General features: G+C 46.6%; 1 protein-coding gene across 5 annotated transcripts in view; it reads left to right on the forward strand.

The window, feature by feature from the left end:
• WDR59 (WD repeat domain 59) overlaps positions 1 to 26,760 on the forward strand; it is a gene marked incomplete at both ends in the record, with an annotated part of 81,437 nt that overhangs the window by 6,352 nt on the left and 48,325 nt on the right. For all 5 annotated transcript variants that reach the window (XM_080702049.1, XM_080702051.1, XM_080702050.1 and 2 more), the window contains 6 exons: positions 4,008 to 4,057; positions 7,194 to 7,329; positions 11,995 to 12,080; positions 13,946 to 14,026; positions 16,187 to 16,224; positions 20,733 to 20,821. In XM_080702049.1, the coding sequence (XP_080558175.1) occupies positions 4,008 to 4,057; positions 7,194 to 7,329; positions 11,995 to 12,080; positions 13,946 to 14,026; positions 16,187 to 16,224; positions 20,733 to 20,821 (480 nt within the window). The remainder of the gene's footprint in view (positions 1 to 4,007; positions 4,058 to 7,193; positions 7,330 to 11,994; positions 12,081 to 13,945; positions 14,027 to 16,186; positions 16,225 to 20,732; positions 20,822 to 26,760) is intronic.

Genomic DNA, 26,760 nt, shown 5'->3' on the forward strand with positions numbered 1-26,760 from the left:
GTCTCAGCCTCTCAAGTGCTGGGATACAGGCGTGTGCCACCATGCTTGGCTTCCAAAATGGATTTTTAGTGCAATCTATCTCTAAGTTCAGTGTTAATAACTATTACAAAGTATTTTAAGTGCTTGTTGGTTTGTGTGTGTGTGTGTGTGTGTGTGTGTGTGTGTGTGTGTGTGTGTTTGCGCGCGCGCACGCGCGCACGGGTCTGGGGATGGTACCCAGAGGCATTTGATCTCTGAGCTACACCCCTTGCCCTAGTTTTTATTCTTTATTTTGAAACAGGGTCTCACTGAGTTGCAGAGGGCCTCACTAAGTAGCTGAGGCTGTCTGCGAACCGGGATCCTCCAGTCTCAGCCCCCCGAATGCTGGGATTACAAGCGTGCGCCACCGCGCCCGGCTTATGCTTGTTGGTCTTAAAAGATGAAAATATTAAAGCATGAGCTTTTTTTGTTGATCGCTTTTTTGAGCTATTAACAATTCACATGCCATAGAGTTAACTTGCTTGAAGCATAACTCAGTGGCTTTTATTGTCCTCACAGACTGTAAACTCATCACTGTCATTTTTATTTTTTATTTATTTTTGTGGTACTGAGGATTAAATCCAGGGGCATCCTACCTCTGAGCAACATCCCCAGCTCTATTCTTATTCTTTATTTTGAAACAGGATCTCACTAAGTTATGGGGGGGCCTCACTAAGTAGCTGAGGCTGTCTGTGAATCTGCGATCCTCTTGTCTCAGCCTCCCAAGTGCTGGGATTACAAGCATGAGCCACCATGCCCAGCAACAGTCATTTTTAGAATGCACTCACCACGCCGGGGCCGGGGCGTGTTGGCGCATGCTTGTAATCCCTGCGCTTGGGAGGCGGAGACAGGAGGATCACGAAGGTTTGAAGCCAGCCCCTCTGGCTTAAGAGACCCTGTTTCCAAACAAAAAAATATAAAATAGGTCTGGGAGTGTAGCCCGGAAGTAGAAGGGCTTCCAGGAACCCCAGTACCACCAAAAAAAAAAAAAAAAAGAATGCACTCACCACCCCATTGTGAAGTCCCATGCCCTCAGCCATCACCGCCCGCCCCTCCAGCCCTAGGGAATAGCCACTTATCTCCTGCTCTCTCTACAGATTTGTGCTTTCTGGGCATTGCATGTAAATAGGATCAAATGACTTAGCGTTTGTGACTACTCACTTTCATGTAGTTGTGCGTTCAGGACTTCATTCCTTTGGGTTGTTGGTAGTACTGGGGACAACCCGGGGGCTTTCTGCCACTGCGCTAGCTCCTCGACCCCTTTATCCTCCTGTTTAAGCCTCTTAAGTGCTGGATTATAGGTGCACCACCATGCCTGGCTGACATCACATTTTTATGTATCCATTTATCAATTGTTGGGCTTGTGAGTTGTTTTCACTTTGGGGGTATCATGAGTAATGTGGCTTTCACCGTTTATAAATAGGTTTTTGTGTAGCATATGCTGTTTTGTGTGTGGTACTCGGGCATTCTACTTCCAAGCTATACCCCAGTCCTGTTTTAGTTTTATTTTGGAACAAGGTCTCACTAGGTTGATGAGAGTCTCACTATTTGCTGAGGCTGTCCTCGAACCTGCAATTCTCCTGTTTTAGCACCCTAAGTACTGGGATTACAGGTGTACACCACCATGTCCGGTTTAGCATATGCTTTTAAGACTACACTGCCTATGGTAGCAGGCAGGCATTTATTTAGTTATTCATGTAATACTGGGGAGACATTCTAGCTCTGAGCTACACTCCTAGCCCACACACGTGCGCGCGCGCGCTCGCTCTATCTATCTATCTATCTATCTATATTTTTTTGGTGGCACTGGGGGTGGAACCCATGGGCTTTCTACCTCTGGGCTATACTCCCAGACCTATTTTATATTTTATTAGAAACAGGGTCTCACTAAGTAGCTGAGAGCCTCACTAAGTAGCTGAGGCTGGCTTTGAACCTGTGTAATCCTCCTTTCTCAGCCTCCCAAGCACGGGGATTACAAGCGTGCACCACCACGCCCGGCTCTTTATATATATATGTTTGAATTAAGATCCCAAACAGCTGGGCACACGTGGTGATGCACCCTTGTCATCCCAGTACTTGGGAGGCTGAGCTAGGCGAATCTCAGGTTGGCAGCCAGGCTCAGTAACTTAGGCACTTCTGCAACTTTGTGAGACTGTTTTGAAACAAAAAAATAAAATAGAACTTGGGTGTAGCTCAGTGGTAGAATATCCCTGGTCCAATCCCTAGTGCCATAAAGAAGAGGAGGAGGGAAAAAACAAATAGAAAGTTCTGGGGGTGTCACTTTAAGGTAGAATGCCCCTGGTTCAATACACACACATACACACGGAATAGTGTCTCACTAAGTTGCTGAGACTGGCGACAAACCTGAGATCCTCTTGTCTCAAGTTTTCAAATGCTGGGATTACAAGCATGCACCACCACGACTGGCTAAATTTTCTTCCTTTTAAAGGCTGAATAATATTCCACATTTTGTGTATTCCCTATTCACCCATTTTGGGATGTTTCAGGTCTTTCTCTGTCTTGAGGCCAGCTCATTTGAGAGCTTATTTTATACCTCTGAAGTCCCTTCACTTCAGTACCTAGATGAGTGTTTTACTGGCATTGGACAGCAGGGAGGCCACATGTGCACACCAGGGGCCCAGCATGTTGGAGGCCAGCTTAGGACCCTGCCAGCCATGTGCCCTCCAGAAAGATCACACTGGCCCTTGGGGAGGGAACCTTCCTGCGCTCGTTCGTAGCATTAATCTGGGTACTGCACAGGAGAGTGCTGGAAGCGGGCTGCTCCTGGGCCTGCCTCTCCAGTGGAGCCGGTCTTGTCTCACGCTCTCACGCCACGGGAGGGCTGCACGCGCACCACTTTGCATGCCCAGCGAGCGCACTCTGCCTCCGTGTCCCCAGTATTATCTCGAGGGTGGGCATGTGGGAGAAAGCCATTAGTAAGGCCGAGGAGAGGGTGGGAGAGCCTTTGTGTTTGCCGTTTGGGATTTGGGATTGCGGCAGCACATTTGAAGGGAATTCTCTTGACGTGCTCTTGGAAAGAACTTAGCACATTTAATGACCAAACAGTGGCACACACCATTTCATGCTCGTGCCATGGGAACGCGACGGGATTTAAACTTGTCCAAGTAAGTAAATGCAGTGCTGTAGCTGCCAGGATTTAAATCAGCCTCGTGCTGCAGCTGGAACGCAGATCGGTTGGACTCGGTGCAGTCTTTTGGGGGGCGGTGGAGTGGCGTCAGGTGGGGAGGGTACTGGGATTGAACCCAGGAACATTCTACCTCTGAGCTACACCTCCCCAACCCTATTTTCTATTTTTAAATTTTGAAACGGGCTCGTTAAGTTGCTTCTGCTAAGTTGCCGAAGCTGGCCTCAAACCTGCAATCCTCCCTCCTGTCTCAGCCTCCCAAGTGCTGGGCTTACAGGTATGGATATTTTGGGAATTAGACATCGCATCCTGAAATGGGCAGACCTGGGAAATGGAAACCAGTAAAATGCCCTAGAAATGTCAGATTGAATACGAACCGGGCATCTTGGGAGCGAGAATAGGACCTGGGGTTCAGTGGGGATGGTGTTTGAAGAGGGCCAGGCGCTGCCCGGCTCGGGCCTCGGGAAGGCACGGTGGGGCGTGTGCGCACATGGGGCAGCGCCTCAGGACGGCTTCTCCCTGGAAGAGGCTCTGGTGCAGAGTAGCTGCTCTTTATTCCGTGCTAGTCAGACTCTCTGAGGGTCCTGGAACTTCTCTCTCCTCAATTTAGACTGTGCCAGCTCGACTGCGAGATCCTGGTATGGGAGCTGAGATAGCAACAGCCCTGCTGTTCAAAATGAAGGAAGGCTCGGGCGGGAACTCGAGCGGGCGCGTCCACTGTAGAGCACTCGTGCTACTTGCTGCCGGGGGCTGCCTGCCTGGGAGCTGGGTGCGGGAGAGCCAAGGCACGGCTGTCTCCACCCCGCGGGTTTGCTGGCAGCACTGACTCTGTCCTCTCTCATAGGCAACTGCAATGTCTGTGGACTGTCTTGGGCAGCACGCAGTGCTCTCCGGGTAAGTGAGCTTTCAGAGCGTGTCTGCCACCATTTCTGGGGAACAAATTGCCAACCCAGTTTCTGGGAAATTGGAAAACATCCTTACACATGTAAGGCTTACGATCACATCATTCAGTTCTCACAACCCAGTGACTGCGAGGACACGCCCAGGGATTATTGGCAGTTTATTTTTGTCTCTGCCTTCACAGGTAAGCAGTAGAATTCCATTGGCATTTTAGTGTCTGGTAGTTTGGTCTTGAAACTGTGATTTTCTGTTTACTGCGCAGACGTGAAGGAAGCGCTCTGCTCTGGTCACACAGTTACTGGGATTGAGGGGCTCTGGCTTTTAGTTTGGCAGTGCCACTAATTATGTGCCCCACATGTTTATTTGGCTGACTTAACTGCACTTTGGTTTTCTCATGAAGGAATTGGGTTTCGTTAAAAATGAATTGAGGCCAGGCGTGGCACGTGCCTGTGACCCCAGTACTTGGGAGGCTAAGATGGCACTGTAGGTGTGAGGACAGCCTCGGCAATTTAGGGAGAGTCTCAGTGACCCAGCGAGGCCCTGCTTCAAAACAAAAAAATTAAAAGGGCTGCAGTGTAGCTTGGAGGTACAAAGCTGGGTTCAGTCTCCAGTACCACGAAAACCAAACCAAACCAAAACAAAAAAACAGTCAAGGCCAGGTGTGGTGATCCACGCCTATCACCCCAGTACTTGGGAGGCTGAAACTGGAGGTTCTCAGGTTTGCAGCCAGCCTCAGCAGTTTAGCAAGGCCCTCAGCAACTTAGTGAAACCCTGTTTCCAAGTGAAAAATGAAAGAGGGCCGGGGGTGTAGGTTAGAGGTAGCATGCCTCTGGGTTCAATTCCCAGTATTCAATTACACACACACACACACACACACACACACACACACACACACACACTAAAACAGGGCTCAGAGGCAGACTGCCCCTGGTTTCAGTCCACACACATAAAAAGAATGAATTAAACCCCATCGTTTTTTGTAGTTCCTTGCCCCTGGCTTGGGCTTTCTGAGGGAATGACAGTGCCTACCCTCCTCTGGCTGTGGGGCCACGTAACCACTGTCCTTGGCACACTCGATCAGTTCTGGTTTTACTTCGTTTTGTCTCTTGTCTGCTGGCGCTGCCCTTCGTCCTTGCCTTGAGAAGTCGTGCTGCTCCTGGAACATGAACTGCCTTGCTTCCCAGACTCCGCAGAGCACGGCCTCACTTGGCCTTCTTTACCCACTGCAAGTTCAGGGTCAACTGTATTTTGTCATAATTTTTTTTTAATTAAAGAGAGTGGTTTTCTTTTTGTGTGTGTGTGTAGTACTGGGGATGGAACCCAGGGGCATTCTACCTCTGAGCTACACCCCCAGCCCTATTTTTGATTCTTTATTTTGAAACAGGGTCTCACTGAGTTGCAGAGGGCCTCACTAAGTAGCCGAGGCTGTCTGCGAACTGTGATCCTCCTGTCTCAAGTACTGGGATTACAAGTATGCGCCACCATGCCCGGTTAACCTGTCATTTTTCTGAATAGGGACTCTAAAATTTACTTTTGAGTCTGCCTTTTCTTATTGATAGCTGGAGGCTTCGAGTACTTTCTACTGAAGGATCTATAGCAGATGACTGCAGAAATGTTGATTTACATGCCAATGATTTATTTTTTACTTAAAAGGAAAATAGGTGAACATAGGACATCCTTATTTTCAGGATATTTATTTATTTGTTTGTTTAGTGGGGATTGAACCCAGGACATTCTACCTCCTGGCTACCCCCCCAGCCCTTTTTTTTTTTTTTTTTTTTGGTGGTACTCGGGGTGGAGCCCAGGGGCTTTTCTACCTCCGGGCTATACTTCCAGACCTATTTTATACTTTATTTGGAAACAGGGTCTCACTAAGTTTCTGAGAGCCTCACTCAGTAGCTGAGGCTGGCTTCAAACCTGTGCGATCCTCCTGTCTCAGCCTCCCAAGCACAGGGATTACAAGCATGTGCCACCACACCCGGCTCCCCCTAGCCCTTTTTAAAAATTTTTATTTATTTAACTTTTGGTACTAAGGGTTGAATCTAGGGACATTCTACCTTTGAGCCACACACCCAACTGTATTTTATTTATTTTATTTGGAAACAGAGTCTCACTGAATTACTGAGGGTCTCACTAAGTTGCTGAGGCTGGTCTTGAGCCTATCATCCTCCTATCTCAGCCTTCCAAGTACTGGGATTACAGGCATGTGTCACCATGCCTGGCTCAGATTCCTTATACTGATTGACACCTTGGATATTATTGGCACTTACTATGTTGTTTTTTTTTTGTTTTTTTATTTTTATTTTTCCCGGGTCTGGGAATGGAACCCAAGGGCATTCTACTTCCAAGCTACACCCCCTGCCATTTTTTATTCTTTATTTTGAAACAGGATCTCAGTAAGTTGCGGAGGGCCTCACTAAGTAGCTGAGGCTGTCCACTAACTGTGATCCTCCAATCTCAGCCTCCCAATGCTGGGATTACAAGCGTGCACCACCGCGCCCGGTTTACTATGTTATTTTAATGATTATTTCTTTTTGTGGGGTTATTATTTTCCTTCCTGATAGATTTAATTTAGTTTCTAGGTAGTAGATTTTCAGGGGAATTTGACATTTTCAGCAGGATTTTGGCCTAGTGAAAAATGACGTTTTTAATTTAAGACACATTTCTGGAGTGCAGAGCACTGTGCCTACCGAGGCGGAGCACACAGAGACACTCAAGGCACGGGCCCTGCGCCAGGCCTGAGTTGAACTGGTTCAAGAGCCTTTCATTAGTAGCCCTGCCATAGAGGTCAGCACAGCAGTCGAGGTGCAGACCACGCAGTGGGAATACTGGGTAGAGTAGTTGATCCTAACGGGCGTGGGCAGAGACTGGGGGAGCAACGGGCCGGGGCTGACTGAGTTCAGAGAATCTGGGTGACGCTCATGGTAGGCCAGCTCTGGAGGTGGACGCTCACAGAGCTGCCGGCTCGAGCGGCCTTGCCACCCGGATGCCTTTCAGGGGAGGTGAATGTCGTGTGCATCTGGGAGCTCAGGAGCGCTGCGCGGTGTGTCTGCAGCTGTAAGCGCGCTGCTCTGCTCAGTGCTGATGCAGTAGCATCGCTGCGATGCTGATGCTGATGCTGCTCTCCCAGCCGCAGGTTCCTGTACATCGTCAACCTAGACGCGCCTTTCGAAGGTCACCGGAAGATCTCCCGCCAGAGCAAGTGGGACATTGGCGCGGTGCAGTGGAACCCTCATGACAGCGCCGCACACTATTTTGCAGCTTCGGTGAGTTTGTTTACGAATGTGTCATCTTTTAAATGTGTCATCTAGGCCGGCATTGGAGCCTGCTGCTACTGGGGCCTCCGAGGCCGGGATTGGAGCCTGCCGTGAGGCAAGGCCGGAGCTGGGGCCTCTGAGGCTGGGATCGGAGCCTGCCGAGGGGTTAGGCCGGTGCCAGGGCCAGCGGCCGACATCGGAGCCTTCCGGGAGGCAAGGCTGCCGAGGCCGGTATCGGAGCCTGCCTTGAGGCTAGGACGGTGCTGGGGCCAGCGAGGCCAGGATTGGAGCCAGCTGAGGGGTTAGGCTGGTGTCGGGGCCAGCGAGACCAGACTCGGGGCCTCCCATGAGGCAAGGCCGCTGCTTGAGCCAGCGAGGTCTGGATCAGTCCACCGGGTAGCCAGGCCACTACTGGGGCTGTCAAGAGTGGGATCGGTACTTGCAATGTGGCATGCACAGAGAAATATCACAGAAAATAAAAACCAGATACTTCCCCTAATCAGCAATAGCTAGGAGGAAAGGGGCAACAGAAGAGGTTGAGCTATAGAAAGGGCCCTATAGTGAAGCAACTGAGGTGACCAATCAGAGGGTATGGAATAGGGGAGGATGGAGCCTCTTTAAAAAGCAGGAGGTGCATAAACATATGTATCAAAGTTAATCACCAAACAAGCATGGGATCAAGGGAGGGGGAGGGAATGGGATGGGGGCTGGATGAGGGCTAATTGGATGATGTGTGCTTGTATATCCCCTCAAGTCTTGTACTCCAATGTGATGTATGATTACAATGCACCAATTAAAAAAAAAATGTGTCATCTAGGGCTGGCAGGTTGGTGTCCTGAAGAGAGGAGAACGCAGTCCACTGCTCAGTCAGATAAGAGGTTAGGATGGTTTTGCAAGAAACAGAGTCAAGTACAGATTTAAAAACATTTTTTTTGTGTGTATCTGTGTATATTTGCTGGTTCCATCAGTGTCAGGCCTTCTCTTTCTAGAGCCTGTATCCAGCTTTTGAAAGGGAAATAAGTGAAGCCTTCAATTCTGTGTGTAATGAGAATAATAAGAATCTTTTTTTTCTTTTCTTCTCAGTACTTGGAATGAAACCCAGGGTCATTTACCCTGAGCTGCTTATGCCCTCAGCCCTATTTTGTTTTTAATTTTGAAACAGGATCTCACTAAGTTGCAGGGGGCCTTGCTGAGTTGCTGAGGCTGGCTGTGAACCTGCAGTCCTCCCCTCTCAGCCTTTCAGGTACTGGGATCACAGGGAGAACCTGTTTTCATCAGCAGCCATGTAATTAGCCAGTGGCTAAACCGCCCTGAGAGATGTTCTGAGGAGAGTGACTGGGAGGAAGCTGGTCTGGGCTTGGCCTTCCTCACTTTCAGAGAGAGCAGAAGGCTTCCTACAACCTTTCTGCTCAGAGGAAGGAATTCTTCCCCGATCCCAATTCATGAGATTGTTTAAGTTGCTTAAATTTGAGTGCCTGTTTATGAGTGAATTTTTTCAGGGGAAAATATGCATAAGCTTTATTTGTCTTCCTGAGAAATTTATGACCCCAAAAGAATCTGGGCGAGGCCGTCTGTGACTTCTTTCTCCAAGATGCTGTGTCCTCATTCTCTTCTCCCACAATTAGACAGCCGTGCCTCTACTAGGGGTGGAACCCAGGGACATTCTACCTCCAAGCTGCATCCCCAGCCCTATTTTTATTCTTTATTTTGAAATAGGGTCTCACTAAATTGCAAAGGGCCTCTCTAAGTAGCTGAAGCTGTCTTTGAACCTGTGATCCTCCTGTCTCATCCTCCCAAATGCTGGGATTGTAATAAGCATGTGCCACCACGCCCGTGTGCCCTTCCTCCCTTATCCACGGGGAATGTGTTCCGAGATCCCCAGTGGATGCCTGAAGCTGCAGCTATTACTGAACCCTCTGTATGTTTTTCCTATACCTATGATAAGGTTCAGCTTACAAGTTAGGCGCAGCAAGAGACCGACAAGAATAACTGAATACGGATTTTAGCAGCCTCAGCATACAATTTCTTTCTTGTTAACTCAGGGGACTTTCACCTTTCCACTTAGAGAAAGCACTTTATAACTTCTCTTTGACATATCCATATTGCCAGGATCACTCCTTTTTTCCTTAAGAGTCATTATTAAGTAAAATAGGGTTACTTGGACACAAGCACTGTGATAGTGTAGTGGTTGATTTCAAAAAACTGAGACGGCAAGAGTGACTCCCAGGCAGGTGGCATCTGCAGTGTGGAGTCTGCGGGCAAAGGGGTGACTCATATCCCAGTGTCACACTCCTCAAAACGGCACCCAATTTAAAACCCATGAATCGATGAACTGTTTTCCTTTGGGGATTTTTCATTGAATGTTTTTGGGCGACAGTGGACCATGGGTAACTAAAATCATGGAAAGTGAAACCAAGGATAACGGGAGACTAATAGTTTTAAAGAGTGAGTCTATGTCATTTTCTACATTCATAATGCTTTATAAATACCATTTTTATCCAGTTCCAGTATTTCTGTTACTCCAGAATAAAACCCCTTACCCTTTATGTGGTTTTTCTTCAATTCCCCGTTGGTAAACACCAGCCTACATTCTGTCTCTATGAATTTATCTCTTCTGGATATTTCGTAGAAATGGAATCACACAAGAAGTGATCTTTTGTGTATGACCTCTTACACTTAGCTAAATGTTTCTGAGTTCATCCATATTATAGCAAGTACCAGAATTTATTTATCTATCTATCTATCTTTCTTTCTTTCTTTCTTTCTTTCTTTCTTTCTTTTTTTTTTTTTTTGCAGTACTGGAGATGTAACCTCCGAGCTACACCCCCAGCCCTATTTTCTTTAGCCATTTATTTATTTATTTATTTATTTATTTATTTATTTATTTTGCGGGTCTGGGGATGGAACCAGGGGCATTCGACCTCTGAGCTACACCCCCTGCCCTATTTTTTATTCTTTATTTTGAAACAGGGTCTCACTGAGTTGCAAAGAGCCTCACTGCTGTCCGAGAACCGGGATCCTCTGGTCTCAGCCTCCCAAATGCTGGGATTATAAGCGTGTACCACCACACCTGGCTTTATTTTATTTTATTTATTTTATTTTTTGTGGTACGGGGTTGGAACCCAGGGGCTTTTCTACCTCAGGGCTATACTCCCAGACCTATTTTATATTCTATTTGGAAACAGGGTCTCACTAAGTTGCTGAGAGCTTCACTAAGTAGCTGAGGCTGGCTTTGAACCTGTGTGATCCTCCTGCCTCAGCCTCCCAGGTGCTGGGATTACAAGCGTACGCCACCACGCCCGGCTCTAGTCTTTGTGTTTTTGAAACAGGGTCTCACTGAGTTGGGAAGGGCCTTGCTGTGTAGCTGAGGCTGTCCACGAACCACGATCCTCTGGTGTCAGCCTCGTGAGTGCTGAAACTACAAATGTGCACCACCACGCCTGGCACCAGAATATCATTCCTTTTTATGACTGAATTTTATTCCATTGTTTATATATATTATAATTTGTTTACCTACCTATTGATGAACATTTTTGCTGGCTATAATGACTAATACTGATCTGAACACGAGTATGGATATACTCATTTTCAGTTCTGCTAGATGTATGTTTGTGAGTGGACTTAAACAGCCATATGGTAATTCTGTGTTTTTAAGTTTTTAAAGGAACCACCAAATGCACAGGGTTCCAGTTTTTAAAAACTACATCCTTACCAACACTTGTTATTTTCTTTTAAATTTAAATTATAGTCATTCCTAGTGTATATGAAGTGATTGGTTCATGTGTGTGTGTTGCTGGGGATTGAACTCTACCTCCAAGCTACATCCCCAACCCATTTTTTGTTTTGAAACAGGGTCTTGCTAGGTTGCTGTGAGCCTTGCTAGGTTGCCGAGGCTGTCCTTGAACCTGCCATCCCAATGTTTCAGCCTCCCAACTTACTGGAATTAACAAGCCTGTGTCACATGCCTTGTTTTATTTGGCTTTGATTTCGTTTCCTTCCTTCCTTCCTTCCTTCCTTCCTTCCTTCCTTCCTTCCTTTCGTGGAACTAGGGATTGAACTCAGACGTTCTACCTCTGAGTTACATCCTCAGCCCTATTTTTTATTCTTTATTTTATTTTTATTTTATTTGATACTGGGGATGGAACCCAGGGGCATTCTACTTCCAGGCTATACCCCCAGCTCTATTTTGTATTCTTTAGTTTGAAACAGGGTCTCATCGAGTTGAAAGGGCCCTACTAAATAGCTGAGACAAACTGTGATCCTCCTGTCTTAGCCTCCCAAATGCTGGATTACAAGAGTGCGCCACCATGCCTGGCTTTATTTATTTTGAAACCGGGTCTCACTAAGTTGCAGAGAGCCTCACTAAGTAGCTGAGGCTGGCTGTGAACCAGGATCTTCCTGTCTCAACCTCCCAAATGCTGGGATTACAAGTGTGCGCCACCACACCTGGCTCTTTATTTTTGAAACAGGGTCTCACTGAGTTGCAAGGGGCATCCCTGAGTAGCTGAGGCTGTCTGTGAACTGCGATCCTCCGGTCTCAGCCTCTTGAATGCTGGGATTACAAGCGTGCACCACCTCGCCTGGCAAGTCCTCCACTTTAGATTGGGATGAGGATGTATATTCCGCTGTGCATGCCGGGCTACACGATGCCTTCTCTCCCTTGTTTCTTTTCAGAGTAACCAAAGGGTCGATCTTTATAAGTGGAAAGACGGCACTGGGGAAGTCGGCACCACCTTACAGGGCCACACTCGTGTGATCAGGTAGGCGGCCCGCCTCACTTCATTGTGGTGCTTTGGTTAGTGAAGATGCCGTCCGCCATGTTGCTGTGGCTGGGAGGTCCTCGTGCCCACCGAGCTGCTGGCAGAGAACTCGGCAGACAGCCAGTATTGAGGAACCGTCATGCAGGTAGCTTGTGATCCCAGTCCCAGAAGGCTTGGCTGTACCCCAGCCCAGGGTGAAGGGTTCGTGTTGCTTTTGCTACAGGAGGGAGAGAGGCCACGCAAGAGAACCCCAGCTCAGGACCCGCAGTCCCAGGAGTGTGTGCAGACGGCAGTGAGCGGCCGCCCTCTGCCCTTCCCCTGGCGTGTGGGTTACCACGCCGGGCTCTGCACGTAGTCCATGGCCCAGACGCGCAGCCGCCTCCCACTACAGCCTTCCAGAGTGTTACTGACCCCCTCCTTCCCCGGGGAACTGTTTCTGGGGAGCAGCACCTGGGAGTCCCATGGGTATGAAAGTGGAGTGATGGGAGAGCTCGGATACCCCAAGCGTGGGGCACATTGTGTGGGCTAAACTGCCTTTCCAGGGCTGAGGGGACGGAAGGCTGTGTGGAAATGTGGTCGTTCGCCTCTGATGAAGAGGGTGGGTCTACCCAAGTTCCTGTGGTTAAGTCTGATTTAAAAAATGGCAACTTGCAGCCGGGCGAGGTGGCACACGCTTGTAATCCCAGTACTTGGGAGGCTGAGATAGAAGGATCGCAGATTTGTGGTCAGCCTCAGCTACTTAGTGAGGTCCTCTGCAACTTAGTGAGACCCTATTTCAAAATAAAGAATAAAAAATAGGGCTGGAGGTGTAGCTTGGAGGTAGAATGCTCCTAAGTTCAATTCTCAGTTTAGCAAAAATAAAAAATAAAAAAAGGCAACTTGCTGGATGGGTGGTACACGTTTATAATCCCGATACTTGGGAGGCTGAGACAGGAGAATCGCAGGTTTGAGGACTGCCTCAGCAGGTAGGGAGACTGTTTTCAACTAGGGAGACTCTGTTTCAAAATAAAAATAAAATAGAGGTAGAGATAGAATGCCTTTGAGTTCAATCCCCAGTATTACATACACATGAAAGGCAGTTTACTGGGCATGATGGTGCACACCTGTAATCCTAGGACTCAGGAGGCTGAGGCAGGAGGATGCAGGTTTGTGGTCAGTCTTAGCAACTTAGTGAGGACCTCAGCAACTTAATGAAACCCTGTTTCAAAATTTAAAATGAAACAGAGCTGGAGGTATAGCTCAGAAGTAGAATACCCCTGGGTTTAATCTCCAGCATAAAAAAATAAATAAAAAATAGCAATTTAAAGATTCCGTTGTCAGCCTGGTATGGTGGTGCATGTTTGTAATCCCAGCATTGGGGAGGCTGAGACAGGAGGATCCAGGTTCTCAGCCAGCCTCACCTACTTAGTGAAGCCCTTTGCAACTCAGTGAGACCCTGTTTCAAAATAAAGAATAAAAAATAGTGCTGGGAGTGTAGCTCGGAGGTCGAATGCCCCTAGGTTCTGTCCCCAGTACCCCCCCCACAAATAAATAAATATATATATATTATATATATTACTTTGTCTGTTTTCCCTTTGTTTTGTCTATTTGTGTCTGTTTATTCAGGGAGAGAGAGAAACTGTATTTTTTAAGTTGAGATACTCTATTTTGGGAGAGCAGGTGTTAGTATAGCTTGTAACTACAGAGAGAAGGGCTCGGATGGTTCTTTCCAAGTGCAGTAAACCCTTGGTCATTCCCAGAGAACTTTGGGTGCTCTCGAGCCCATGGACGGCATCGTTCTAAAGCTGCTAGAGCCTAGGTTTAGTAGTGCTTTGGAACCAGTCACTAATTTTTTTTCTTTGTCCTGTTTATTTCTTCTGTCCCAGCGACTTGGATTGGGCAGTGTTCGAGCCAGATCTCCTGGTCACCAGCTCTGTGGACACCTACATCTATATTTGGGATATCAAGTAAGGACAGAGAAGAGGCACAAGCGCTTGCTTGTGGGATGATTTAGGACTTGGTTTAGCGATTACAGCTTAGTTTGGTTTTCTCCAGTTGCAGATTCTGAGATAGGTTGGGTACAATTACATAGGAGGAGAAAGAAGTGCTGGTAAGGGGGTGGAGAGGAGAAGCAGATGGGGAAGGCTGTAAAGAGAGGGAACATCCTCTGGGTACCACTTTGAACAGACAGAGCTAAATCTTACTGGGGAGTGAGGAGCTGGTGCAGAACTCCCTTCTTGGAGGTGTCCCACAGAGGGCCAAGGACGTGGGCACTACGGTGCCGTCAGTGCTGAAGGCAGCCCCCTGGGCCTGGATTCCTTGGCACTTGAGGCCTGCCAGCGTTCCGCAAAGCAGGCCGCAGCAGCCAGGGACATCCCTTTGGCAGAGCAGCACAGGTGCTGGCGTTTGGAAGTAGAGCTGGAGTTCACTGAGGTGGCAAGTGTCAGTGTGGGATTGCAGCGGGGCGCAGACACACATCTGCTACAGCAGGCAGTGCTGAGCCCCGCAGCTCTCTGCTGACTCTGTGAGCCTCCATTCCCCATCTGTCAAAGATCCACCTCTCAGGGTTGCACCTCCTGGAGCAAAGAGTGAAGGAGCCCTTGGCTGGGGCTGCACATTTGTAAGAACAGTGTTCCTGCTGGTCAGCTACTCGGGAGGCTGAAGGGGGAGGACTGAATTTGAGCCCAGCCTGGTAGCATGACGAGACCCCTTCTGAAAACAAAGTGGAACAGCAGGTGGGGCGCACACCTGTAATTCCAGTACTTGGGAGGCTGAGGCAGGAGGATCACAAGTTCACGACCAGCCTCAGCAACTTAGTGAGGCCCTCTGCAACTTAGTGAGACCCTGTTTAAAAACAAAAAAAAAGAGGTCTGAGGGTGTAGCTCAGAGGCAGAATGCCTTTGGGTTCAATGTTTAGTACTCAAAAAACCCCCCAAAACCAAAACAGAACGTTCCATTTGTGTGCTTAGAGGTGTTACTCTGGGCAGGGGCAATCAGTAGTCTCCCAGGCCGGACGCCCTCTCCTCCAGCCAGTGGCGCTGCTTCCCTCAGCAGTAACTGGGCACTGTTTTACCCAGGGTGGGGCTGGAGGCAGAAGGCAAGGCAGGCATTGCGATGGGGCGGACCCTCCAGTCCAGCACAGTCAGCATTCTCACTGTGGTGATCAGAATACCTGAGCACCGCAGCTCAAGAAGGAAGATTCATCTGCTCACAGCGCTGGGTCTCTCAGATGCTGGGCCAGGTCTCTCCGCAGAGCTCAAGATGTGGCAGCCGCAGCGGGAAGCGGAGAGGGAGTGAGAAGGGGCCTGGCCACACCCCAGCGACTCCTCCTCACTCACACCCTGCTTACCAGCCAGTAATCAGTTAATGGATTTATCCACCCATGAGACCAGCTCTCATGATTCAGTCACTTTACCTCCGAACATCCCCACATCAGTACGTGAGCTCTTCCAGGGGATGCCCCACGTGTCGATCATGACAGGTTCCCAGGGAGTCAGGGGTGTGCCTCTAAGCTGACTGAGCGTTCAGAGCCCATCCAGCCAAAGGCAGCGTCCAGGGAGAGGCTGAGTCCAGGGGAGATGGAAGAGGGGAAATGGACAGGAGGCCCTGCGATCCTCCTGTCTCTGCCTGCCAGGTGCAAACGTCCTTGTTTAGGTGAATATTCCCCATCTGTGTCTGTGCCGCATTTCGTCTGCCCACTCGTTTGTTGCTTCTGGCTCTCCGTATCGGGGACGCCTGGAGCGGCTTTGGGGCCACCTCTGCGATGCCCTTGGAAGGCTCTTGCAGTTCCTCTGTCCACTGTCACCTGCTGCCCCTAGGAGCGGTGCCCCAGGAGGGGGTGTGTGGCGCTCCTCCTGCCATGCGGGGCCACCCTCGCCAGCAGAGTCGTGTAATCTGCGTTCTGCAGAGTCACTGGATTTGAAATTTAGACTCAGCCTCGATTGAAGTGGCTGAGAAAGTCCATCCACCTCGAGGGAAAACAGGTCTCTGTTTATATTTCGTAAGGTGCTCTCAGCAGATCTAATTCCAAGACCCACTGAGGAGCGAGCAGAGTGTACGCGTAAAGGATGAGAAGCCCGGGCCTGGCGGCGCACGGCTGGGCATTTGACTTCTGCTTTCTATTTCAGAGACACGAGGAAACCCGCCGTGGCGCTGTCTGCCGTGGGTGAGTGCAAGCGCCCTGCCGTCTTGGCCCCACGCCTTCCTGTCCCTTCATTCTGCCCTGTCCGTCCCTCTCACAGCCATGTCTGAGTAGCCACGTCCACGCTCTGCCGTGCTGGGCAGAATCGTGAGCCCCGCGTGGCGAGGAGCCACCCTGCCGCTGACCCCAGCCCACCTGGGCCTCAGGATTCTCCCCACACACCCGGTCTTCCTTTACCTCTGCCCCTGCGCTTCCTCTTCAGATTATTTTGAAACCAAACCTTGCTATTATACCACAGAAAGTAATCACAATACCATGAACATATTTAAAATATTAATCATGGCTTCTTTAATATCATCATGTATCTAAGAAGTATTCAGATGTCCCCAGTAATCAGTCTGTCAGTCTGTCTCTTTCTCATTCTCTCTTTTTCTTGGTGCTGGGGATCAAATCCAGGGTTTTGTGCATGCTGACCAAGCACATACTTGACTACTGATCTATCCCTCCAGCCCATTTCTGTTCTCTTTTTTTGGTACTAGGGATGAACCCAGAGGCATTCTACCTCTGAGATATACCCCAACCCTTTTAAAATTTGTTTTGTTTTTAAATACAAGGTTTCTTGCTAGGTTGTTGAGAGTGTCTCTAAGTTGCCATGGTTACTCTTGAACCTGCGATGCTCTGGTCTCAGCCTCCCAAGTATTGGTATCACGGGCACGTGCTACCAAACCCATTCTACCCCATTTCTTCTTCCTCCTCCTCCTCTTCTTCTTCTCCTTCTCCTTCTCCTTCTCCTTCTTGTACTGGGGTTCCTGGAAGCTCTTCTACCTCCGGGCTACACTCCCAGACCTATTTTTATATTTTTATTTGGAAATAGGGTCTCTTAAGGCCAGCGAGGCTGGCTTCCAACCTGCACGATCCTCCTGTTTCCGCCTCCCAAGCACGGGGATTACAAGCGTGCACCACCACACCCAGCCAGCCCATTTCTTTAAAAAAAATTTTTTTTTTCAGTAAGAAATAAAATAAAATCTTTACTTCTAAGTGGTTGAATATGGAGGTTACTGGGGACTGAACTGAGGAACATCGTACCTCTGAGCTATACCCCAGCCCTTTTTTATTTTGAAATGGGGTCTAAGTTCCTGGGGGTACTGCTAAACTGCTGAGGCTGGCCTTGAACCTGCAATCCTCCCGTCTTTGCCTCCCAAGTGCTAGGATTATAGGCATGCACCATGCCAGCTCAGCTTGGTTGATATATTTCTCATCTTTTTTAGTTGATAGTTATTTTTTCCTTCCTCTTTGGATTTATTTGTTCTTCTTTCCTTCAGAGACGGTTGAAGAAACCAGGTTGTTTGTCCCGAGCTTTCTCCACAAATCTAGATTGTGCCGATTGTATCCCATGGTGTCATCAAACATGGATGACCTGAGTCTTTGAAATTACCTTCTGATCCACCTATTTTCATGGTTCCTTGGAATTGACTATTTTTGCACTTCTCAATTGGGGCTCATTAGGGAATCTTCCAACCACTTTCTGAGAGTAGAATGTGGATATAAAACTCGTGTGATTTGCTCACAGTGATGAAGCCCAATCATCAATGTTTTATTTCTTTATTTCTTTATTTATTTCTTTATTTTGGTGGTACTGGGGTGGAACCCAGAGGCTTTCTACCTCCGGACTATATTCCCAGACCTATTTTATATTTTATTTGGAAACAGGATCTCACTGAGTTGCTGAGAGCCTCACTAAATAGCTGAGGCTGGCTTCGAACCTGCGCGATCCTCCTGTCTCAGCCTCCCAAGCGCGGGGATTACAAGCGTGCGCCACCACGCCCGGCTCATCAATGTTTTAGAATCCATGATAAAAACATATACTTTCTGTTTCCTAAATCCTGTTCCTTGCTAGTATGGTGGCGCACGCCTGTAGTCACAGTGCTGGGAGGTTGAGACAGGAGCATTGCGGGTTTGAGGCCAACCTCAGCACTTTAGTAAGGGTCTCAGTAACTTAGAGAGACCCTGTTTCCAAATAAAACAGGGCTGGGTGTGTGGCTGAGAGGAAGAATGTCCCTGAGGTCAATCCTCAGTACCAAAAAAAAAAATCCTAATTTTTTTGCATCTTCTTGGTACATCTGAATATACATTTGTAAATTGATTCCATTATTCTTTTTTCTTCTGTACCTCCACATTTCATTTCTTAGATATTTACCATCATGATTACATTAGCTACCCAGGCTGATCTGTGAGGTCATGTGTTATCTACATTTTATGTTTGATATCAGATTAGGGGTCAGATGCGGTGAGGCAGGCCTATAATCTCAGTACTTGGGAGGGTTGCAGGTTCACTGCGATACTCAGCAGCTTTGTGGGAAGGAGCCGGGCACGGTGGCGCACATTTGTAATCCCTGTGGAGACAGGAGGATCGCGCAGGTTCGAAGCCAGCCTTGCTGGCTTAAGAGGCCCTGTTTCCAAAAATAAAAATATAAAAATAGGTCTGGGAGTGTAGCCCGGAGGTAGAAGGGTTCCATCCCCACTACCATCAAAAAATAAAAAAAGAAAAAAAAGAAAAGAGAAAAACAGGGCTGGGAGTGTACCTCAGAGGTAGAATGCTCCTAGGTTCAGTCCTCAGTACTACAATAAATAAACAAACACCTGTAATCCCAGTACTTGAGAGCCCGAGACAGGAGCATTGCAGGTTTGAGGCCAGCATCAGCAACTTAGTGGGACCCTGTCTCAAAATGGAAAACAAAAAGGGCTGGGGTATGATTCAATGGTAGGGCACCTCTGGGTTCAATCCCCAGTTTAAGGAGGAAAAAAAGTAGAAGTAGGAGACTTCTTTCCTTTTTGTCCATCATTGAGGTTTCGGAGTGGCGCCAGAACTACCTGAGGAGGGGGTAAAAAAAAAAAGCAAAGAAGTTGATGGACCTTTAAAAGGCTCCTCTGTCTTCCCTGAGAGCGCAGCCTTGGGTCCTGCTGCTCGGGCCGCCGGTCCCCATCTGTCAGTGTGACTGCTGTTTGGGGAGGAGTGAGAGAGCACCTCTCCGCGCTCTCTAGAGTGCTCTCTGAGTCCGAGAGCACTCCCCGCCGGGGACCTTCACTGGGCTCTGCTATCACGAGCCTAGTGAGGCAAGTTGAGTTGGGTGTTCCCAGAATCCTTTGGGAGTCTTCATGTTCCGATGAGGCCCCCACTGGGAAAGTAGTTTACTTGAGAACTTTTAAGTCCTCAAGTGTCTCTTTCAAGAGGAGATGGAGCAAGCTTTTTTCTCTTTCTCCCCTAGTTGATGCCCTGTCTGGAAACCGAGTCTTTTAAGTAACGTGCTACCTTTCCCCACGTTCGTCCTTTGACGAGTTGCGGTACTCTCTATCTCAGTAGAAAACAAAGTCGGGCACGGTGGCGCACGCCCGCCATCCAGTACTTGGGAGGCCGAGACGGGAGGACCACAGGTTCCAGCCAGCCTCGGCAACGCTGTGAGGTCCTCAGAAATCTAGTGAGACCCTGTTTTCGGACCAAAAATTACAGAGAATTGGAGGTGTGGCCCAGAGAAAGAAGGCCTCCAAGTTCAATCTCCAGTACCATGAAAAGGAAAGAAGTAAAGGAAAAAGACAAATCGGGGAGCAGAGGAGTTGGATAATAGGTACCCAGATCTAGCTAAATAGGAGGAGTAAGTTCTAGTGTGCTATCTCACAGTAGTACACACACGCACGTATATACTTGTGCGTGTATTTGTGGGCGTGTTGCTGAGGATGAACACAGGGGCATTCTCTCTCTGAGCTACACCCCCAGCCCTATTACATTTTCATTTTAAAACAGGGTCTCACTAGTTTCCTGAGAGTCTCCCTACTTGCTGAGGCTGGCCTTAAACCTGCAATCCTCCTGTCTCAGCCTCCCAGGTGCTGGGATTCCAGGCGTGGGCCACCTCGCCTGCTTTAGGCCGCTCTTTTCACCCTCGTGTTGCCTCTCCCGTCAGCAGAGGGAAGAGGAGTAGATTGACGCCGGGCTGGCTCCGGGCTGCTGGTGCCGCTCAGCTGACGGTCGGGGCAGTGAACCCGGAGCGGGACTGGCCCGCACGGGGCCCACGTCCCAGCTGAGCTTCGGCTCACGCCTTGCGTTTCCAAGACTCAGAGATAGCGACTCCGATTAAGAGTGGGACGGAGCCGGTGCAAGAGCTGAGGCTCTTCTGGTGTCGCAGGGGCCGAGCAGGGATCGGGAGGCCGTGGGCAGGTCACCTCCCAGCCAGCCATGGGTGACCACTTGACCGCTGCTCCCAAAGAAACGACATTTTCCTTCTGCTTCTGCTCAGTCCGTGGCGGGCCATTTTCCGGAGATGGTTTCCGTGGTTAGGTGACTGTGATCCTGTTCCCAGGTACTAATTCACTTCTCTCTGGCTGCTGCTTTTCTGCGATGGGGCAGTTGGTGCAGCCCTCCCAGAAACAGAAGGATTCCGCGCCTATTCCAGGACGCGTTGCCCAGCGCCCGGCGGGCGCCGCCGTGTTCCTGGAGGCGGCGAGGGCAGCAGCCTGCTTCCTCTGCCTTCTCTTTGCAGCCGGGGCCTCGCAGGTCAAGTGGAATAAGAAGAACACCCACTGCCTCGCCACGAGCCACGATGGTGACGTCCGCATCTGGGACAAGCGGGTGAGTGGGCTGCCGCCCTGCGCTCGCCCCCGGGCGCTGAGGAGGCTGTCGGGGCCCGGGACTCGCCGCCTGGCTCGGCGCAGCGTGCCGGTGTCAATGTGAGCCTGCAGTGCCAGATGGCATCTGCTTCTCAATCAGACTGATGTGAAAGGAAGATAAGCGAGCGAGGCGTTAGCATCAGTGGTTGAGAAAACGAACTTGGCACCTGGCAGTAACCTCAGCACTCGGGAGGCTGAGAAAGGGGATTGCAGGTGCAGAGCCAGGCTCAACAACATGGCAAGCCCGCAGCAATGTAGCACGACCCTATTTCAAATTAAAAGATAAACTGGGCGTGGTGGCACACACTTGTAATCCCAGCATTCAGAAGGCTGAGACGGGAGGATCAAGGTTCGCGGACAGCCTCAGCTACTTAGCGAGGCCCTCTGCAACTCAGTGAGACCCGGTTTCAAAATAAAAAGAATATTAAAAAAAAAAAATAGGGCAGGGGGTGTAGCTCGGAGGTCAGATGCCCCTGGGTTCCAGACCTGCAAAAAAAAAAAAAAAAAAAAAAAAAGCCTGGGGTATAGCTCAGAGGCAGATTGTTCCTGGGTTCAATCCCTAGTACCACATATATACATAAGAAATAAAATAACGTGATTAATATAATTTTGGGGTGTACTAAGTATTCACTCTCTTTTGGGATCTTAATGCTCAATCACTGTGAAGATTGATGGTTTTAAGCCGGGCGTGGTGGGCACGCTTGTAATCCCAGCATTCGGGAGGCTGAGACAGGAGGATCGCGGTTCTCAGACAGCCTCAGCTATGTAGTGAGGCCCTCTGCAACTCAGTGAGACCCTGTTTCAAAATGAAGAATAAAAAATAGGGCTGGGGGTGGAGGTCGGAGGTAGAATGATCCTGGGTTCCACCCCCAGTACTGCCCCCCCCCAAAAAAAAATGATTTTAAGCCAGGCATGGTAGCACAACACTTGTAATCCCAGTACTTGGGAGGCAGAGATGGAGGATCAAAGGTTTGCAGCCAGCCTCAGCAACTTAGTGAAGGCCCGCCACAACTTGGTGAGACCTTGTTTCACAATAAAGAATAAAAGTAGATCTGGGGTTGTAGCTCGGAGGCAAAATACTTCTGGGTTCAATCCCCAGTACCATAAAGAAACACAAAAAAGATTGATGATTTTAGCTGGGAATGGTGGTGCACGCCTGCAATCCCAATACTTGGAAGGCTGACATAGAATTTTGTGAATTGCAGGTTCAAGACCAGCCTCAGCAATTTAGTGAGACTCTCAGTAACTTAGTGAGACTATTTCAAAACAAAAATTAAAAGGGCTGGGGGTATAGCTTGGAGGTGGAATGCCCTTGAATTCAATCTCCAGTACTAAAAAAAAAGAAAGAAAGAAAAAGAGAGGGGGGAGAAAGAAAAAAAGATTAATGATTTTATCTTCATGTTTGAGAATAAATTGCTTTGGTGCTTGTGTTGGTGTCACACCCATTTGTGAGGAGGGGAGTGGGACGATGAGGTTACACTGTGAGAGGGTGGAAACCCCCGCTGCCTGTATCTTTCATAAGTCACGCTCCAGGCTGCATCAGGTAGCATCCGACTGACAGGCCGCTTTATAGAGCCTGCGCAGGAGAGCCAAGTAGCCCCTTTGTTTTTATTTATTTTTTTTTTTGCTGGCTTTAGAATCTTTTTTTTTTTTTTTTTTTTTTTTTACTCTTTATTTTTTTTTTAATTTATTTTTTATTGGTGCAATGTATTCATACATCATAGTGGTATAAAGAAAATACTTTTGTGGACATACATGCACATCTCGCCCAGTTAGCCCCTACCCGATCCCCACCCCATTCCCTCCCCATCCCTCCTTCCCACGCTTGGCTTACTGGTTGACATCTAGTATTATAGCAATTTATACAATATTAACATTGATAATCTCACATAACAGTTTCATTTGTCTGGTACCAAACTTTTGATGACTTAAAGATAACATTTCAATATTTCTTTTTGCTTTCTTTCTTACCAGAGAATATTTTTTTCTTTTTTTTTTTTTAGGTGAAACTATCATACATTTATTTATTTATTTTTCAGAAAAAAATCTATCCTGATATGGAATATGGACTCTAGATACCCAAAACAGTCTCAAAGAAGAACAAAGCTAGAAGATGTATATTTTCTGATTTCAAACCATATAAAGCTACAATAATTGAAACAGTGTAGTACTGTTATAAAGGCAGATATATAAACCATTGGAGCTAATTAAAAGCCTAGAGATAAATTCTTCCATACATTGTCAAGTTATTTTTGACAAGGTTTCCATGAACTTTTGGTGGAGGAAATACTAGTCTTTTAACTAAATATTGTTGAAAAATAATAATAAATGAAAAAGAATAAAATTGGACCCTTACCTAACATATATACAAATATTAACTCAAAATAGATAAAAGACCTAAATATAAATCTTAATACTATAAGCTTTTAGAAGAAAATCTGGGTCATAAAACCTCACAACATTGAAATTGGAAGTGATTTCTTGGATATGATTTCAATGGCACAGGCAACAAAAGAGTAAATAAACTCCCTAAAAAATAAAAAAAATATTGTATATCCAAAGACAATGTAAACAGAGTTAAAAGTTACTGATCCTCTTCCAAGAGTTCCTCCTATGACCCATTTCTCCCTAACTCTCACATATTAGGGAAAGCATCTGATTTCTTATTTTTTGTGCCTGACTGATCTCACTTAGCATAATGTCCTCCAGTTCCATCCATTTCCCTGAAAATGGTGTAATTGAGTTTTTTTTGATGGCTGAGTAAAATTCCATTGTGTACATATCCCACAGTTTTGTAATCCATTCATCTGTTGATGGACATCTTGGCTGCTTCCATAGTTTGGCTATGGTGAATTGTGCAGCTATGAACATAGATACACATGCATTAGTTTGGTAGTTTGGTTTCTTTTCTTTTGGGTAGATACCCAACAGTGGTATTGCTGGATCAAATGGAAGATTTGTTCCCATTCTTCTGAGGATTCTCCATACTGTTTTCCAAAGTGGTTGCACTAATTTGCAATCCCACCAACAATGTCTTAGAGTTCCCACTTCTCCACATCCTCGCCAGCATCTGTTGTTGTTTGTGTTTTGAATGATGGCCATTCTAGTTGGAGTTAGGTGAAATCTCAGGGTAGTTTTGATTTGCATCTCTCTGATGGCCAGTGATGTTGAGCATTTTTTCATGCATTTATTGGCCATTTGAATTTCTTCTTTTGTGAAGTGTCTATTTAGTTCATTTGCCCATTTTGTTATTGGATGCTTTGTTTTCTTAGTGTTGAGTTTCTTGAGTTCTCTGTATATTCTAGATATTAGTCCTCTATCGGTGGTGTAGGTGGAAAAAATCTTCTCCCATTCTGTTGGCTCTCGATTGAGATTCTTGATAGTTTCCTTTGCTGAACAGAAGCTCTTCAGTTTCATGCAATCCCATGTATTGATTCTCCTTTTAATTTGTTGTGCCTTTGGGGTCTTGTTGAGGAAATGTTTGTCTGTACCTATGTGTTGTAGTGTTGGACCTATGCCCTCTTCAAGGAGCTTCAAGGTCTCTGGTTTAATTTCCAAGTCTTTGATCCATCGTGAGTTGACTTTTGTACAGGGTGAAAAAGTGGGATTAACATCCAATTTTCTGCATATGGTTAACCAATTTTGCCAACACCATTTGTTGAAGAGGCTATCTTTTTTCCAGTGTATGTTTTTGGCCTCTTTGTCAAAAATCAATTGGCTGAAAGTGTGTGGACTTGTTTCTGGGTCTTCTATTCTGCTCCATTGGTCTATATATCTGTTCTTTTGCCAGTACCATGCTGTTTTTATTACAATGGCTTTGTAGTATAGTTTAAAGTCAGGTATTGTGATTCCTCCTGCGTGGTTTTTGTTGCTGAGAACTACCTTAGCTATTCTGGGCTTTTTGTTATTCCAGATAAATTTAAGGACTGATTTTTCTATGTCTGTGAGGAATGATCTTGGTAGTTTAATGGGCATTGCATTAAATCTGTAGATCACTTTTGGGAGGATGGCCATTTTAATGATATTAATTCTGCCAATCCATGAACTTGGAAGGTCTTTCCATCTTCTAAGATCTTCTTCGATTTCTTTTTTCAGTGTTTTATAATTTTCTTTGTAGAGATCTTTTACTTCCTTGGTCAAGTTTATTCCTAGGTATTTTATTTTTTTGTGGGAGATCCTGAGTGGAAGTGTTTTCTGAATTTCTTTTTCAGTGGATTTATGGTTGGTGTACAGGAAAGCTTCTGATTTTTTAAGATTGATTTTGTATCCAGATACCTTGCTGAATTTGTTGATCAGTTCTATAAGCCTTTTGGTTGAGTTTGTTGGGTTTTCTAAGTATAGTATCATGTCATCTGCAAATAGTGAAAGCTTAAGTTCTTCTTTTCCTATTTGTACTCCTTTGATTTCCTTTTCTTGCCTTATTGCTCTGGCTAGAGTCTCTAGTACTATATTGAAGAGAAGTGGTGATAGTGGACATCCTTGTCTCGTTCCAGTTTTTAGGGGAAATTCTTGAAGTTTTTCCCCATTTAATATGATGTTGGCAGTGGGCTTATTGTAGATTGCCTTAATAATGTTGAGATATGTTCCTTCTATTCCAATTCTCTGCAGTGTTTTTATCATAAATGGATGTTGAATTTTATCAAATGCTTTTTCAGCATCTATTGAGATGATCATGTGGTTTTTGTCTTTGATTCTGTTTATATGATGAATTACATGGATTGTTTTTCGTATATTGAACCAGCCTTGCATCCCTGGGATGAACCCTACCTGGTCATGGTGAATGATTTTCTTGATGTGGTTTTGAATGCGTGTTGCTAGTATTTTGTTTAATAGTTTTGCATCCAAGTTCATCAGAGATATAGGCCTGTAGTTTTCCTTCCTTGAACTGTCTTTATTCGGTTTGGGTATTAGTGTGATGTTGGCTTCATAGAATGTATTTGGGAGAGTCCCGGTTTTTTCTATTTCCCGAAATAGTTTGAGTAGTATTGGGATTAGTTCTCCTATAAAGGTTTTATAGAATTCACTTGGGAAACCATCTGGTCCTGGGCTTTTCTTTGATGGTAAGCTCTTTATTGCTATTTCAATCTCTTTGATTGTTATTGGTTGGTTTAAGTGTTCTGTATCTTCTTGACTCAGTTTAGGAAGGTTGTATTTATCTAGGAAGTTGTCGATTTCCTCCAGATTTTCCATTTTGTTGGAGTATAGTTTTTCAAAGTAGTTTCTGATAATCCTCTGGATTTCTACGCTGTCAGTAGTAATGTCTCCTTTTTCATCCCTTATCTTCATAATTTGGGTTGATTCTCTCTTTTTTTTAGTTAGGTTGGCTAGTGGTTTATCAATCTTGTTAATTTTTTCAAGAAACCAGCTTTTGGTTTTGTTGATTTTCTGTATTGTTTTTTTATTCTCTATTTCGTTAATTTCTGCTCTAATTTTAATAATTTCCCGTCTTCTGCTGGCTTTGGGGTCCAATTGTTCCTGCTTTTCAAGGGCTTTGAGGTGTGTCATAAGGCTATTTATTTGAAGATTTTCTGTTTTTCTTATGTGAGCACTCAGTGCTATAAATTTTCCTCTTAATACTGCCTTCAAAGTGTCCCAGAGGTTTTGATATGTTGTTTCTTTATTTTCATTTGTTTCTAGAAATTTCTTGATTTCACCTCTTACATCTTCTATGACCCATTCTTCATTCAGAAGTGTGGTGTTCAGTCTCCACATGTTTATGTTGTTTCTCTGGGTCTTCTTATAGTTGATTTCTAGTTTCATTCCATTATGGTCTGAAATGACACAGGGAAGTATGTAACATTTTTAAAATTTGCTAGTGCTCATTTTGTGTCCCAGGATGTGATCTATTTTGGAGAAGGTTCCATGAGCAGCTGAGAAAAATGTAAACTCTGCTGTAGTTGG

Source organism: Muscardinus avellanarius (assembly GCF_963383645.1).
Source record: "Muscardinus avellanarius genome assembly, chromosome: 10".
Taxonomy (NCBI): domain Eukaryota; kingdom Metazoa; phylum Chordata; class Mammalia; order Rodentia; family Gliridae; genus Muscardinus; species Muscardinus avellanarius.